This window comes from Pleurodeles waltl, chromosome 12 (assembly GCF_031143425.1).
Source record: "Pleurodeles waltl isolate 20211129_DDA chromosome 12, aPleWal1.hap1.20221129, whole genome shotgun sequence".
NCBI classification, from domain to species: Eukaryota; Metazoa; Chordata; class Amphibia; order Caudata; family Salamandridae; genus Pleurodeles; species Pleurodeles waltl.
The window spans coordinates 627,362,391-627,380,601 of NC_090451.1; the positions used below are offsets into that span (position 1 = coordinate 627,362,391).

Here is an 18,211-nt window from a genome sequence, read left to right on the forward strand (position 1 = left end):
AATGTCAACCAGCAATGTAAGATTAAATGTATAGCAAAAGAAGAATAAGGAAATATCATGACGTAGCAAATGCATATGAGCGACATGCTCGTGACTCACTTGGCCATAAAAAGCCTTTAAATCACCTATAATCGTAACCCAGATTAATCAGCCAGCAATAATGGATTATAAAAGCATCGAAGGTAAAATAAAGAGATATCGTGAATATGAGCAACATGCTCTTAATTATAAAGACTCTATTTCTCGTGAGATAGTGCTCCCCGTCAAACGAACTGGGAGCGTGTCTAAAAATAAATAGCTTGGCTAAATACATAGATTTGAAATTCTCTGTTGATATGTAATCTGTAAATAGAGGAGGAATGTTTTTACCTGTTGTTGCGGTAAACAGAGAAAAACCTGCCGAACAATCTGCCGAAATAATCTGAAATAGTCACCAGCGCGTCCTGCGTTAAATCGCTAAGACGCCGTCTGGCATCACTGCGGTTAGTAAGCCAAATGTGTCCTTTCTCTGTTTCGAATGTAACGAGACAGAGGAGGGATACAGCGTGCAGTAAGACAGCGGCGGCCATATTGGAAGAGGTCGAGGCCGCAGCTAACGATAAGTCCCACAGGACAGTAGTGTGGGAAGCAGTAGAAGAGAATAGGAAATTAAGAAATTAAGGACTAATCCTACAAAGGGGGATAACAAGAAAGTGGAAAGGACTTAATTATAGAATAAGGAGGGAAAAGGGGGCAGAGTGGGAAGCAATTTGCGAAAAAAGATTCTTGGAAGGGATTGTTAAGAAGGTTTTAGACAGAAATAAAGATAAAGTCCTGTATAGAAACCATAAGCAAATGTAAGAAGGAGATAGACATAGAAACAAAGATGATCTGAGAATGGTTAATAGGTGGAAAAAAGGTGGAAAGAAAGAGAAAAAATTGAAAAGATTGAGAAAAAGAATGTAAAGAAAGGAAATAAGAGCCAGTGGAAGAAACAAATAAAAGCTCATGATATAAGCCAGCAATTTGAAAGGGAGGAACAGAACAACTGAAACAATACATCATTTACAATAACCAATAGTGCCATTCGTGATCCTGGTTCAAGCCATTGTTCACTGTGTCATATTGGATGATCATCCTGCTTTCCTCTTGTCGTCGTCGTAACTGTAAGTTGCCACCCCGTGGGGACGATGTAATGCAATGTATTCCACTGAATTTGAAGGATCGATCATTGTGGTGAAATGTTTTATAGTGCTCCACTAAAGGCGCCTTGGTCTCCAGTTTTAGAATATTCCGAAAATGTTCCTGAATTCGAAGTTTTAAGGGGCGGATCGTACTTCCAATATAGGCCTTGTGGCATGGGCAAAAAATCAAGTATACCACATTTCTGCTTTCACAATTAATAAAGTCCTTAATCATGAGTTCTTTGTCATTGATATGCAGTGTAGTCGATCTATTGAGTCCCAGTTTACAAATCGAACACTTGGTACAGGTGAAAAAGCCTTTGGGTTTGGGAAAGTAAGGATCAGAAGCTGTTTGTTGAAAAAAGGAAGGACAGAGTTTATCTCGGAGATTAGGGGCCCTACGGAACCCTATTTTTGGATGTTGAGTAATGAATTTTTGGATGGAGGGATTACTGCTAATAAGATGCCAATGCTTTCGAAGATGTTTCCGTATTAAGTGATGTCCATTATGAAATTGGGTGATGAATCGAATAGTAGTATCCTCTTGGCGTCGTGGTGATGAATTGATCATCTTGTTGCGGTCCATTTTGCCCATTTTGCTGTTTGAAATAGTCAGTGACATTTGATTGTATCCCCTGGTCAGGAGTCTCTGTTATTTGTGAGGAGAACAAATCATAAGCACTAGATTTAGTGCAATTAACTCTTGCTCGTCTGTACTCGCCTTGTGGAATGTTTTTGATTATACTTGGAGGGTGACAACTGGTGGCGTGCAAAATTGCATTTGCCGCTGTTGATTTTCTAAAAAATCGAGTCTGCAATTTCTCATTTTCCACGTAGATTCATAGATCTAGATACTCAACCTGTGAATCCAAAATATTGTATGTAATGTCAATGGCCCATTTGTTTGGTACTAAGGACTGCAAAAATTGGGTTAATAAGGTTCTTTGTCCTTGCCAAATCAGCAGCATATCATCAATATAACGTCCCCAAAAAATAATATTATGGGAAAAACGTTCATTTTGGTCGCTCCACAGCCACTCCCGTTCTACAGCTCCCATGAGAATACAGGCATATGAAGGCGCAAATTTGGCCCCCATCGCCGTGCCCTGTAATTGTAGGTAGAACTGGCCGTCGAAGAGAAAATAGTTATTCTGTAAACAGAACTGTAACATATTCAATATCATACAGTTGTGAGTAGTGAATGACACTGATCTTGTCGAGAGTGCTTGTCTAACAGCTTCTAGACCATCCTGGTGTCTGATGGAAGTATAAAGACTGACTATATCTATAGTCACTAGAAGATAGTCAGGTTGCCAATCGATATCTTGGAGTTTACAAATGATATCTTTCGTGTCTCTCACATAGGATGGTAAGTTAGTCATGAAGGGCTGGAGTACTTGATCAATTAGTGTCCCTAATTTTGAACAAATAGAATTGACCCCTGATATTATAGGCCTGCCTTTAGGGGGAAAATCTTTTTTGTGAATTTTTGGTAGTAAATATAAGGTTGGAACAGTTGGGTGAGAAAGAAATAAAGCAGTTCTTTCTTGATGTGAGATGACTTGACGGGAGAGCCAGTGATCCAAGAGTACTGAAAGTTGCTGTTGTATATGTGCTGTTGGATTCGAGTCTAGCCGTTTATAGCACTGAGAATCATGTAGTTGGCGATGGGCCTCAAGAAGGTAATCTGAAGTATTTAAAATGACAATGTTTCCTCCCTTGTCTGCTTCCGTAATAATATTAGGATTCGTTCTTAAATTGGTCAGAGCTGAGATTTGTTGGCGAGTAGTATTGAGAGGGAAGAATTTACGCTTGTCACAATATCGTTTGTACTCTTTGTCAAAATCATTCAAGACTGCTTTTGCAAAAAGATCAATGGAGTTACCTGCTGGAAGGGTAGGGGTGAAAGTGGATTTCGGTCTCATGCCCGAGGGGTAGTACTGATTAGTATTTAGCTCGAGTTGTTCTGCTAGTATTTGGAGAGGAAGGTCTGGTTCAGAAGTATTGGCTAAATTACAAAGAAGCCCAATGTCTTCAAGGTCCCGGACTGAAGTCTCTTGATATGATCGTGAAGGAGAGAGAGAGAGGGCCGGGGGAGAGGGGAAGTGAATGTAGAGAAGAAGGACTTGAGTTTGAGTTGACGTATGAACTTAAATCAATTTTAGTTTGTGTTATGTTCCAAAAGTTTGTGGGACAATATGACAGACCTTTATTGAGAATATGTAGTTCAGATGGAGAAAGAGAATAATCTGAGAGATTGACTACTAGTTGGTCATCTTGTTTGGAGGCCGGAGATTCTTGCTGCGTGCCCTTGTTTGTATACCGGAAGTACCCGGCGTAGCCATTGTAGTATCTGGTGGTTTTGACCGGGATTCTTGTAAGGATCCTAGGCGAAATCGCCTTGCTTCCTCTAAAAAATTAACCCTAGGTCTGGTAGAAGGGTCCCTATCTGAGTCATCAGATGTTTCAACTTCTGAAGAGGTGATAGTGTCTGGGCAACTTATAGTGTCTATCGGAGAATTGGCATCCTGAACATGATCATATTTCTTACTGAAGGTATACACTCTCCCCTGCTGGTAATCACGGAGATCTCGTCTGAATTTACGGTTTTTCCTCTGGATGATGTCTGCCTCATAATTATCTATTATATTATTGAGAATGGCATAGTTTTAAGTTGAAATGTCACCCCAGTTGGCCTCGTCTATTCGTTGAGTAAGCTGATCAACTTCTTGTTTGTCACGCTCATACTGTTCCTGGGAGATATCAATGAGTTGTTGAATCATGTTCATCGAAGCCATTTTTAGGTTAGCTTCCCACTTCTGAAGGCTCTCTTGGGAAGTGGTATCAGTAGGTGGAAAAATCAATATGCGTAATCCCCGGGGGATACGGTCGTTATCCAAATATTTTTTAAGAGAAGCCACCTCCCACCATTTAGCAGTTTCCTTTTTAAGTGACTTTTCCAAAGCCAAGAAAGTGCTTTTTGCAGAAGTCAAATTAGTATTGCCCGAATTAGGAGTGCCAGCATCAGATGTATTAAAGACTTGATCCAGTTTAGCATTACGTTGTTCTCTTCTATTAAGTGTAAAAGACATCATAAAGTAGGGCTTAAACAGGAAGTCAGTACGTGTGCAACTAGTTGCTACAGAGAGAAAAGGGAGAGTCCAGCCAGTTGACTTCCTAAGAATGCCGTATTTATAAGATGGTTGTGAGAACTCTAAACCGGAAGGCCTGGACTCTAAGCCTCCCAATAATTATAGTGCCAGATTAATTGTAGGTGAGTTCCCACTTCAAAGATTACTGAATAGTAAGCACAGTGCTTGAGTAATTGTTTATTACATAAGGAAAAAGAAATCAGTTCCATAAGTTTGTAGTCCAGTTAATTTATGACAGTCTTAGAACTGAAGTTAAGTTCCAAAAATCAGCAAAATAGCAATCCAATCAACTAGTGCCAGGGTTGAAAGAAAATCAAGTAGCCATATTCGATGGAGGAACAGCCAACACGTGTTTCGCCCCTTGAGCGGGTAGGCGGGGGCTTTCTCAAGGCTGTAGAAAATATATATGGACAAGATAAGTTACATGCCAAGCAAAAGTATTTCCAGATTGAAGGCATGCTATCCATGCAAGTCATGCAGGGCATGTTGTGCTCCCTCTCAGTGAAACCTATGACTATAAAAGTGTGGTTCATAGCAGATTCCCCAGTGAAAGTCAAGGGCTAGAATCGTAGGAAGAATATTGATTACTGTAGGACCATAAATGAAAATGGGAGAGTTCATTTTACTGCTCTTTGGTTTAAAGAAAAAACAAACGAAAAGAAAAGAACAAAGTGAAAAAAGTGAGAAGATAGTTATAATCCTATTCTAGTGATGGGTAAGAAAGTGCAAGCTGGCACTCGCGTGATGTTACTTCGTGCTCCAGAAAGATGTGTGTGAGCAGATGCAATTCGAAACATCCTATGGAAAATGTTAGTGTGACAAAAATAGAAGACACGGAAAGATTGGTAACATACCCAGTTCAGAACGAAATGACAGACTTCTGGCATCAATTGTCGCTATTGTGAATAGGAATCTAAACATGAGAACAAGTTTTGAAAACTCTCTTATACAATCAGTATTTGCTAAAAAGCACAAAGAACTAAAGGCTCCCAGATATTTATGGTATCAAACTTGCCCCCTTTAGAACCATGTCACAAATAATGTCAACCAGCAATGTAAGATTAAATGTATAGCAAAAGAAGAATAAGGAAATATCATGACGTAGCAAATGCATATGCATAGTTTTAATGAGCCTTCCATACTTTCATGTTGGATAGTTTGTGATGCTGGAAAACTGCAGGCTATCAGCTTCTGTAAAGGAGAAATCGTGTATTACCAGCATCCTTGAGTCAGCATGACATGGATCAAATGGCAGTTCCTGTATGTAGATAGCCCTTGGCCACACCTTTTAAATTGCTTTTCAGAGATGGAACCTCATTTAAAATGCAGATTTCAAATCCTGGTATTCCACTCGTTAGATGTAAGTGCAATAAAAGACAGTTTTGAAGCAGGGAATGGGTTGCATTAATTAAACGTCTTCCTTAGTTTCTAGAGATTCAGGTGAGACATTGAAATGGTGGGTGATGGTCTGCATCTCCCCTTCTGCTTATCTGGGGTCTCAATAGCCCTGAACGAGGCATGGTAATTGAGGTACTACGCTATTGCACTGCCAACTGCAGACTCCTATATCTTCTGAGTGCACACCCTAGTTGACTGGGCACCCCTCTCCATGCAAACAGTACTCTAATGAAGTGTCAATAAGCAAAATTACACGTTTATCTTGAAAGCAAGGATCACAATTATGGCTGGAAGAGAAGGGTGGTAGGAAGCAGTATTTTTCTTCAATGTGTTTATTAAAGGAAGATGGAAGTGAATTGTAGAGGAGGGTGGGTGGAGAAGGAGGAATACTTTAACTTTTTTATTTATTGATTTTTGCATGTTCTTCATGGATTTCCCTACCCTGTGGGGTCAGCTTATGAAACGGGTGCTTTTGGCGTAGACATCACAAAAATTTGAGATAATTATGTGTAGGCAAAGGGCTTCCCACATCTGGGTTCCAAGTGACACCATATTAAACTTGAGCTTTGCTTTTGTTGTCTGTTACTCGAAAATCTTAAGTACAATTATTGCTTGTGTATTATGGCACCCAAAACCTTTTGGTGTACAACAATAATTGCCAGACTGATTCTTTACGAGTGTGGATCTCTACCAGTCTCATCGTTTGGTTACAGTGCCCCTTTTAGTTTAATACAATGGAGCTCAAAGCATGTTGCGGAGTGGACATTATAAACGAAAGCCTTACGGAGGCTAAAACTGGATAATGGCTGAACAATAATATTATATAACTACATTTTTTAAAGTTTTTAAACAATTTTACTCCCATTCAATCCCAAGTCTGTATATTAGATATATTATAAGGTTGGAGGTGGTCTTTGGGAGTGTCTTTGTGGTATTAAAAAATAGGTTTTAGATGTATTTCTTTTTTTTTTTAACTTGTGAATCTTCATGTCATTTGTATCCCTAATTTAAAACTTGTTTGCACACAGGTTACAGTGCCTGAATGTTATCAATCTTTCTTTGAAATGATCTGTAACTTTATTTAGTCCATTCTCACATTATAATTACAGTATATTTTCGGAGTTGTTTTTAGTGCACTTATATATACATTAGGTACCGGCAAATAATTGTATGAAACTATTTTAAATATTTCAGCAAATTCATAGAAAGATGTATACTTGTGATAATAGCATTTAATATTTTACCTAAGTTATAATACATAACTTTTTTTTTCTCAGTTATTTGTAATGGTCCTTCTGTCTTAACAGATGATGGGAAACAATCCACTCTTGGCGGGCAACCCTCAGCTTCAGGAACAACTGCGACATCAGTTGCCTGTCTTTCTTCAGCAGGTAAATTATTCAGTTGGGGAGAACACATGAATCAGACATGGTGTAAAATATCTGTTCATGCAGGGTCCTTTAGCCCAATGCTGGAAAAATATTGTTTGGGGTCCAGGACAACTAGTTTTCAGGTTTATTTTGTCCTTGGCAAAAGTTAGCCCTCCCCCACTTCCCCCCCCCCCCCCCCCCCCACCAACAACCCCTCCTTGCAGCGCACAAACAATTTGGCTGCCAATTTACAGTGCCACGTTATGTAACAGCAAAGAAACCTGTCTCCAGTGAGATAATATTTGTGTCCATATTTTAATGCTTTCCAAACTTGTATTTTTGGTTCATTAATGCAAGTCTTTATTATTTTTAAGCTGATCGCTTTAAATCAATGTTGTAAGCTTGGACTGCAGTACTGGCTCTGGGCCCAGTTAAAAACGTTTACATACGTTTGCAAAGTTTAACTATATGAAGCTCTGTATAATGCTTCCAAAATGTTCTCTGATTAGATGAAGATAGTTGCAGAAGCTTGAAAGCAAGACTAGTGATTCTTTGCTTTCAAAATAAAATGTTAACAAAGAAGTCCAGCTAGGAAAATAAAACATTTTGCTAAACTACTGTGAAATTATATACACAATTTCTTTGAATAATCATTTAGTATAATGTGTTGATGCTTGCTAGTATGTCCATTAAGATAGTCATAATGGAAAGTCAGTGTTAGAAGTTTCAACAAGATTATGGGAAGCTCGAAAGTAAACATCATTGGCAAAGTCTGACACTAGTGGTCAGTCTTTTGGATATGTCAATACATGTCTTGTTTTGACATGGCTGTGTAAAACTTTAATGTTATATGAGCTGCTGGGCCCTTACCATTGTAATAAATATAAGCAAAATGCTAAAATATTTTTTGGTCTGAATGTTGCCACAGTAGTTCCTGGCACTGAACACAACTACTTTGTGTGCCGATATGCTCCTTGTGAAAGATCAGATCGTGATTATTCATAATTAAACTATTCTATAGATGGAGAGAGAGAGAATTTTAATAAACACAAAAGGTCTTGGTTAACGCCAGACCTGACTAAAGAAAGTCCCAAAAGTGCATCCATTGTATATGTTTGAATTCGTGCATATTTATGTATTTCATGAATTCAGAAGAATTTACAGAGTCAGAACAGGAAATCGAACACCTTGAAAATATTTGTGAACTGTATTTTAGGACGAAAAAATAACATATGTACCTTTTGCTCATGTGAAATTATGTTGAGCATCTACAAGTTCACTTTCCCTCCAGCCACTCTCTTCCAAACCCTGGAAAAGATTTTACTCCTGGCACTTGTCAGGAGTAAATTTCCAACTTATCTCAGTATGAGAAATGATTAGAGAAGAGCTTGTGAAAACCCTTAAAACATGGAAATTAGTAGGTTTACACAGACTCATAAGGGCGTTCCTACTGTGGAACCATTGTTTACTGCTGCCTACAACCTCAGTCATAGTATTAGCCCTGACATAGTCAGAGAGGCTATTATCAGAGCTCTTACATAGTGAGATTGTGAAGCAACCTGTCCCATGCTCATGTAATATTTTATTAAATTCCACACCCCAGGTTCATGGTGAAGGTTGCTCAGCTAGGTTGGCTGCACCTCACACACCGTACAACCAGTTCAGTATGTTGTAAATATTCTTCTAGAAGTATTTGGATGATGATTGTCTATATGAACCTCGCTTGAAGTTCAGCTTGACTTTGGAAATTATCTACTATATGTTTTATTTGGTCACACAGTTGTAATATTTTTATTTGTTTTATTTCAATTTCAACTTGATTATTGTTTTATTGTAGTGATATTGTAGTTGTTTTTAAAAGAAATGCATCCAATAAATAATTTGCTCACTCAGTGCCCTTCCCAATAGTGTATTCTGGTGATATTTGTCAGAACACTGTTGTCTTGGATGTGAATATTTCCAGTGTTGCTCCATTTAATATTACTTTCATTGTCAGATATCATTGTTGAGCCCATTAGATTAGGAGGCAGACATTTGATTCTAACAGAAGGAAACCCTGATTCCATTCCTGTTGCTTCATAGATGCAGAACCCAGAATCCCTATCAGTAATGACCAATCCTCGTGCGATGCAGGCACTGTTGCAGATACAACAGGGACTTCAAACGCTACAGACTGAGGCACCTGGGCTGGTACCAAGGTAAGAGCTAGTTCATAGTAGTTGCACTTCTCGAATTGGTGATTAAAGAAGCACTTTCAGATTGTCCCATTTCAGCAGCTTTTCGAAGCCAAGATTTTGCCTTGCGTTCCATTGAAAATGCAGTACACCAAATAACATTACCTCAGGTGTGACTTGTTACATCTAGCGTGCTCCAACTTTTGATTCTCGTTTATTAATAGCACACTACTGACTCTGCATATGGAGAAGTAATTTCAGCAATGTATTATTGTTTTGCAAAAGCACATCCTGCACTTTATTATTCAGCTAACAATGCAAATGTTGGTTTCCCAACTGACTGCTTCATCAGTTCGTGTATGTGATACATTCATGTGTTCTAGGCATGCCTGGCTTTAAATACACATTCTTTGGACACTCTTGCTATTTAGTGTTTGGCCCAGACGTTTTGCCCTGTTTACTATCAAGAGGTTTGTCTCCAGAATGGTTGTGACTCCACCTTCGGTCCACAATGCATCTGGACTGTTCCTCCATTTCAGTTTTTTTCTACCATCGAGCTCGGACATTCTGGATCGCAGTTCCGGGACCAGCGCTTTCCACACCAGTTTTCTTGGTGACAGCTACTCTCTTTCAGTGCCTCTACAAGATAGACACTACTGTGCAACCAAGATTGTATCTCTGTGCCTCCCTGGACCTTTGACCTTAATCCTTCGGCACAACAAGCCTTGGGGCTCCACCCTTGATTAAAGGGAGCTGAGGGCCAGAGGCCATGCTCTCAAGAGCCAACTAAAGCAGAAGAAATGGAGATGTAAGAACTCGTCACGAGAAAGGTGTCAGTCCCTATCCCAGCTCAAAGACCAGATCGACCACCCCCGTTATTCCCGTCCCTGCGCACACATACCACCATCTTCAACAGCATAGGTGCCATAAGGTCAGCCTGGTTCCCCGAAAAGCCCTTTGACGGAGGCAGAACACGAGCTCTATGGAAGTCTGGCTTCGAGCTGTGATCCGTAGCAGAAACCTTTGGATTTTCTACCCTGACCACTCCTCCCCGGCCTTGAGAAACTGTGTAAATGCCCTTGGAAGCCCCATCTAAGGATTATGGGTATCCTTGCACTTTGACACCAGATCACCCTCAAGGCCCCAGAAAGGCCCACTAGGAGTTGAAATAGATAACAAAAGATGCACCACCACTGGCTTCGAAACCACTGCTTAATTCCCTCTCGAAGCTGAGATCAGACATTACAGACTGGTTGATCTTACAGACACACTCTGAGGACCTTGATGCCAAGCAAAAATAACCTAATCTCTCGAGCCACTGGAAAAATCGTTGCCAAGCCCATCTCCTGGGCTTATTCGAATCCTGAAGAAACGCTCTTGAATAGGGTTAGGGACTCCACAATTGCCTCTTGCGGTAGTGGGTAGAGAAAAGTACTGGGATCCTCCAGTAACAACCAGGACTTAGAACACACTGCTGTGGTGCAGCAGCATCAACCTTTTACTAGCCAGGCCCTTCCTAGTCCCCTTTTTGCAAGTAAACCTCCACGGACTTGTCTCTGGTGGAGTGCTCTTTTCCACAAAATGACTGTACAAGAATCAGGATCTCCCAGTACCAGGGAATACCACGTAAATTAGCTGAAATGGCCAGAAATCAGAGTATTTGTCAGCGACATTCAAGGCAAAACAGTCCTCCTAAAAATAGACAAGATGATAGGCCTATATTACATTCAGAAAAAGGAGGGTCTTTACCAGCTTTTGGGCACTGGCTCAAGAGATTTGGGACAGGGCAACAACGTTCACCTGTTGATGGAGCATGTGCTGAGATTGGAGAACGACTTTCTGGAACTGATATTGTGATTCTCACACAACTTATGGGTCCACCCTTAGAGGCCGCACACTCATATGACCTACATTTCTTCTCTTGAAAAGTGGCCGCCTTTATTCGCAGTTGCTTCCCTGCGACGTGTTAGTGAACTTCGGGCTCTTACAATACAGTTTCCATTTTCCTAGGTTCACAAACATAGGGTGGTCCTTTGCACCAACGCCAATTCTTTACCAAAATGTCTCACTTTTTCATGTGAACCAGTCCATTCAGCTTGCCTGTCGTCTTCCCACAACCAGAGTTGGGAAAGAGCCCTAGACACTAAGGGGGTGCTTGTGGACAGAATTGATAAAAGAAGCCATCTTGGAAGTCCAGTCACATTTTTGCAGTCTTTGTCTAGCCTCGTAGAGGTTTTTCCATTTTTAAAGCAGGCATTGCGAGGTGCTTGCCATGTTGACTCAAGACTTTCCATGCTAAGATCAAGTGCTTTTTCCCCATGCCCCCTAGAGCCCAGTCCTTGTGCAAAAAGTGTCACTTTAGCACAACTGGTCAACACCACACAGCTTCAACAAGTACAATTGTTTGGATATTCTAACCAGTTAGCATGTTTTAGCGGGCCAATCAGTCCTTAGAACACTGGTTAAAAAATCTGCATCATCTTGCACGCTAGCCGCCTCTTCGGGAAGGACCAGCTTTACAGTCTGTGCAGAGTATGTGTATCAACAGGGGTAAACTACTGCTACTGTAAATGGAAAATGTTACTTACCATGTTACCATATGTTTGAGGCATATGTGACTGTAGATACTCATGCTGTGCATACTCCTGTAATCTAGTGTTGGGTCCTGATGTGTGCAGGTTGTTTTTCTTCATAGAAAGTCCTTTGAATCATGAGGTAGATTCTTCCTTTTCAGTGATTCTGCGCATGGGCATCGACTCCATTGTTAGATTGTTTTCTCTTTGCCGATGGGTTTGGATGTGTGTGCTTACACTCTGAGTTGAGACCATTGTCGGGTCTCTCTTTCGGTTACAATTTCGTCTACTGTCTGTATCTTTATAGATCGTATGTTCTCCTCTGCAAGCCAAGCTAGAACTAACTATCGAGTCAACACAACTTCATTGCGGCCCACAGAGGGCCTCGCCCTTAGGGTCCTTTAGAGAAAATTAAAAAGGACACAAACAGCTCAGTCCATGGGAGCCCTGCATCAAGGGGCTCCTTTCTCAGCTGTAGCTCTCTAGGAGGCTACACTGGAAGCCTCCACCTCATACCAGTGTTGCCAGAGCCAGTACTCCTCCTTCAAAATCCTACTATAGGGGCTCTTATAGAGGAAACAACACTAAAAGTAGAGGCAAAAGTGCTCCCCTATGTGGTGCCACTACCACCACCAGAACAATTCGGTTCCCCTCAGTTACACCACACTGTTCAGGGGAAACATACGCATTTTTTCACCCTTCTGGCAACAGATAACAGACCAGTCGGTGATGGATAGTAACCAAAAAGGTTATTGTTCAGAGCCCATTACCACATTTCCGAACATTGCTCCTCGCTCTTAGAGGCTCTCAATAGAACATGAATCACTCCTTAAACAGGAGGTCCAAGCTCTCCTGATTAAAGGAGCTGTAGAACCCATCCCTCTTCAACACCAGGGATGAGACGTATACTCTATACTTCCTCATTCCCAAAAAAGGAAGGTTTGCTGAGGCCAATCCTAGACCAAAGGCCCTGATTCCACTACTTCAACAGGGCAACTTTATGACTATATTAGATCTCAAAGGCTCAAATTTTACATACCAATACATCCAACCCATTTCAAATATCTCAGGTTTATGGTGGGCACCCAAATCGGGCTAGCCTATCCCAGTTCTACAGGGGTTTACAATTTTTACCTCCACTTCAACCAAATCAGCAGATAACAGTGAAGACAATCGTGTCTTCTAGGGAGGCTGGCCTCCTGTATTGTTATAGCACCCCATGCCCTCCTACACATGTCAGTTGCAGGAATGTCTAGCTAGTCAGTGGTCTCAGTCACAGGGTCACTTACAGGATCTAGTGTTGATAGACCGCCAAGCTTATCACTCTCCGTAGTGGTGGAATCCTAACAACATGTTGAAGGGGTGGCCTCTTCTGGACCCTGTTCCCACATAACTTTCACAACAGACGCCTCACGGGATGCAGATGATACATGGTATATGGGGCGCCAAGCACCTGGGTCACCATATCAACTTCCTCTAGCTTCAAGCTGTTCATCTAACCTTAAAAGCTTTCCTTCCTCGCCTCGTTCACAAGATTGTCATAGTCCAGAGGGACAATATAACAGCCATGTGTTATCTACAAAAACAGGGGAGAAACGGTCTCTGCAACATTCCAAGCTATGACAATCTGGAAATGGGCTTTGCGTCACAACATTCACCTGAGAGGGTAGCTCCCAGGCATGGATAACAACTTTGCAGGCCTGCTAAGAGACATGCAGCAGCAAGTCCACAAACGGGAACTTCATCCACAAGTCCTACTTCTGCGAATTGGGGGTTCCCTCAAATAGACCTTTTCGCAACCCCAAAAACGCAAAATGCCTAAACTTTGCCTCCAGGTTCCCACACCCATTATCCAAGGGCAACGCTCCATGGATGAGTTGGTATGGGATGTTTGCCTATGCTTTTCCTCCTCTCCCTCTCCTTCCATTTCTGGTGCGGAAGCTCAGGCAAACCTTTCTCACAATAATCCCAGTTGCTCCGAACTGGGCTTGTCAACTCTGGTTCACAACACTAATAGACCCTCAGTAGTTTCCCATGAGAAGCTCCCCAATAGTCCCGACCTTCTCACTCAGAACCATGGGAAAATCAGGCAACCAGATCTCAAAGCTCTCAACCTAGCAATTTTGCTCATGATGTCATAATTGGCCACCAGAACGTATGGACGTTCTTAGAGGCCCGTAGACCCACCACTACACCTTGCTTTGATGCAAAGTGGAAATGTTTTGTCTGTTACTGTCACTCAAAACAAATCGATGCTGTCAAAGCCACTGTAAAAGACATTGTCTGCTACCTGCTTCACTTAGAAAAGGCTGGGGTAGCATTCACTTCCATAAGATTTCATATTACTGCAGTGGCTGTTTATCTCCAAAATAGGCAACACTTATTCAAAGTTCCAGTGATCAAAGTATTCATGGAGGGACTGAGAGTTATTCTACCATGGGTTCCACCTGCATCTTCATGGAACCTCAATATTGTTCTACACGACTTATGACCCCCATTTGAAGCCCTACAATCGTGTCCCCTTCAAATGTTCATGGAAGGTGGCATGTTTAGTTGCCATCACCTCAATTAGACATGTTGGTGAGTTCCAGGCTTTAACCTTGTAAGAACCTTTCTTCCAGCTAGGGGGTGGTTCTCCGCACCAACCCTACCTTTCTCCATAAACTGGTTTCTCAATTTCACCTCAACCAATCGATTGATACTAGTTTTTTTTTTTTTTCCCCACAACCAGATTTCGTAGCAGAAAGAGCTGTTCATACCTTGCATGTTAAAGGAACCCTTCTGTTCTATATTGATAGAACTAAAAAGGAAACAGAACAAAACCACTTTCTGTTGCTTTCTCACCTCCTTATAAGGGTAACCTTGTATCCAAATCAGGCATAGCCAGGTGGATAGTAAAATGCATTTCAACTTGTTAAGCTAAAGCCAAAAGACATTTACATACTCCTCCCAGAGCACACTCTAGGGAGCATCTATGGTTTTTCTAAGAAAAATTTACATAGCTGACATGTACAGCAGCTACATGGTCCACACCAAACGCCTTCATAAAACATTGTGTGAATGTCTTAGCATGCCAACAAGCCAAGGTAATTCAGACAGTACTATGTACTCTTTTTCAGACAGCTGCAACACCCACAGGTTAGCCATCGCTTCTGAAGGGGACTGCTTTACAGTTTATGCAGAGCACGTGTATCTACAGAAAACATGCCTTGAACTGAATATTACCCTGTGTGGTGGTGATTCTTGTATTCTGCTGAAAGAAGTTGGGAAGGAACATGAACATGAGGACAAATTAAAGAGGTCTACCTTTTTCCACTGTTGAGTTGAACACTTGGAGGGAGCAAAAACAAAATCTTTTGTTGATTTGTCCAAAACAAACAGTTGACATTATTAGCACATTTGACACTAATCCACACATCTGTCTTCAATTAGGAAGGCACGTGGAATACTAAGGCTGGGCTGGAAACCAAAATCTGCTTGATTTATTTATTATCATTATTATTATTATTATTATTATGTCAAACCAATCCCACACTGAAGGTAGTATGGGGCCACTGGGGCATGGTTGGTTCATGGCAGCCTTATGCCTGTGAAAGCAGTCCCATAGCCTGCAGCCCACTGGGAAAAAGTTACAGTGCAAACTCTTACCCCCAACGACTAACCTCTGTATTTAGGGCATACAGCTGTTGGTAGTGTCACTTAAAGGTACTTGTTGGGGTATGTATTGTGTGCCACATTCAAGATTCCAGAACCACCTAAGAGTTCTGTTGACATGATTAATTTGCAGTTGCTTTATGGCGGAGGCAAAAATGACTGCCTGTACAGATCCGGCCAGGCTTTCCATAAGTAAGTTGTAGCACTCTACTGGTTTGGTCCTCATTGGCAACAACACAGTAATCTTCTACCGGTTCACTTTCAGCTTCGGTTCCTTTGGGGTGCCTGGAATGCCGGCTTCCACAGGAGGAAGCACAAATTCTGAAAATCCTGTGTCCTCGTCGTCCACCTCCACGCCTGCCAATGCGTCGCCAGCAGCTGGCAGCACTGCCCAACAACAGCTAATGCAGCAAATGATCCAGCTCTTAGCCGGGGGATCCGGGAGCTCTCAGGTGCGTACATGAGTCTTGCTTCCTCCTTGCCTGAAGGAAATATTCTTTCTGAGGTTGGCTGTTGATATACTGTAAACAATCATTGATGTTACATGCCCTTATTATGCATTGGTTCAGAGGAAAGCAGCGCTTTGTTGTTTGTGTTTCATTTTTACAGCAGTGTTTGTTGCAATCTGCTGCATTTGCAGAGCTCTTGCTGTGCCTGATATACTTTGTAGACTGTTCAGTGGAACGCAAGTGTAGGAAGTTGGCTCTGTATGTGCTATTTCAAAGTAAGGAATAGCATGCACAGAGTCCAAGGGTTCCCCTTAGAGGTAAGATAGTGGCAAAAAGAGATAATACTAATGCTCCTTTTTGTGGTAGTGTGGTCGAGCAGTAGGCTTATCAAAGGAGTAGTGTTAAGCATTTGTTGTACATACACACAGGCAATAAATGAGGAACACACACTCAGAAACAATTCCAGGCCAATAGGTTTTTGTACAGAAAAATATATTTTCTTAGTTTATTTTAAGAACCACAGGTTCAAATTCTACATGTAATATCTCATTTGAAAGGTATTGCAGGTAAGTACTTTAGGAACTTTGAGTAATCACAATAGCATATATACTTTTCACATAAAACACATATAGCTACTTCAAAAGTGGACACTTAGTGCAATTTTCAACAGTTCCTGGGGGAGGTAAGTTATTGTTATTTATTGCAGGTAAGTAAACCACCTACGGGGTTCAAATTGGGGTCCAAGGTAGCCCACCGTTGGGGGTTCAGAGCAACCCCAGTCACCACACCAGCAGCTCAGGGCCGGTCAGGTGCAGAGGTCAAAGAGGTGCCCAAAACACATAGGCTTCAATGGAGAAAGGGGTGCCCCGGTTCCAGTCTGCCAGCAGGTAAGTACCCGCGTCTTCGGAGGGCAGACCAGGGAGGTTTTGTAGGGCACCGGGGGGGACACAAGTCAGCACAAAAATTACACCCTCAGCATCACGGGGGCGGCCGGGTGCAGTGTGCAAACACGCGTCGGGTTCTCAATAGGTTTCAATGAGAGACCCAAGGGGTCTCTTCAGCGATGCAGGCAAGGGGGGGCTCCTCGAGGTAGCCACCACCTGGGCAAGGGAGAGGGCCTCCTGGGGGTCACTCCTGCACTGGAGTTCCGATCCTTCAGGTCCTGGGGGCTGCGGGTGCAGGGTCTTTTCCAGGCGTCGGGATTTCAGAGTCATTCAGTCGCGGTCAGGGGGAGCCTCGGGATTCCCTCTGCAGGCGTCGCTGTGGGGGCTCAGGGGGGACAACTTTGGTTACTCACAGTCTTGAAGTCGCCGGGGGGTCCTCCCTGTAGCGTTGTTTCTCCACCAGTCTTGTCGGGGTCGCCGGGTGCAGTGTTGCAAGTCTCACGCTTCTTGCGGGGATTGCAGGGGTCTTTAAGTCTGCTCCTCTGGAAACAAAGTTGCAGTCTTTATTTAACAGGGCCGCTGTCCTCGGGAGTTTCTTGGTCTTTTGGAAGTAGGGCAGTCCTCTGAGGATTCAGAGGTCGCTGGTCCTGGGGAAAGCGTCGCTGGAGCAGTTTTCTTCTGAAGGAGGGAGACAGGCCGGTAGGGCTGGGGCCAAAGCAGTTGGTGTCTCCGTCTTCTCTGCAGGGGTTTTTCAGCTCAGCAGTCCTCTTCTTCGTAAGTTGCAGGAATCTAAATTCTTAGGTTCAGGGAAGCCCTTAAATACTAAATTTAAGGGCGTGTTTAGGTCTGGGGGGGTTAGTAGCCAATGGCTACTAGCCCTGAGGGTGGGTACACCCTCTTTGTGCCTCCTCCCAAGGGGAGGGGGTCACATTCCTATCCCTATTGGGGGAATCCTCCATCTGCAAGATGGAGGATTTCTAAAAGTTAGTCACTTCAGCTCAGGACACCTTAGGGGCTGTCCTGACTGGCCAGTGACTCCTCCTTGTTAGTCTCATTAATTCCTCCGGCCTTGCCGCCAAAAGTGGGGCCGTGGCCGGAGGGGGCGGGCAACTCCACTAGCTGGAGTGCCCTGTGGCGCTGGAACAAAGGGGGTGAGCCTTTGAGGCTCACCGCCAGGTGTTACAGCTCCTGCCTGGGGGAGGTGATAGCATCTCCACCCAGTGCAGGCTTTGTTACTGGTCACAGAGTGACAAAGGCACTCTCCCCATGTGCCAGCAACATGTCTCGAGTGTGGCAGGCTGCTAAAACCAGTCAGCCTACACAGATAGTTGCTTAAGGTTTCAGGGGGCACCTCTAAGGTGCCCTCTGGGGTGTATTTTACAATAAAATGTACA

General features: G+C 42.6%; 1 protein-coding gene across 2 annotated transcripts in view; it reads left to right on the plus strand.

Annotated features, from left to right (window-relative positions):
• UBQLN4 (ubiquilin 4) overlaps positions 1-18,211 on the plus strand; it is a 59,652-nt gene that overhangs the window by 39,360 nt on the left and 2,081 nt on the right. For both annotated transcript variants that reach the window (XM_069218027.1, XM_069218026.1), the window contains exons 8-10: positions 7,021-7,104; positions 9,166-9,281; positions 15,750-15,936. In XM_069218027.1, coding sequence (XP_069074128.1) covers positions 7,021-7,104; positions 9,166-9,281; positions 15,750-15,936 — 387 coding nt within the window. The remainder of the gene's footprint in view (positions 1-7,020; positions 7,105-9,165; positions 9,282-15,749; positions 15,937-18,211) is intronic.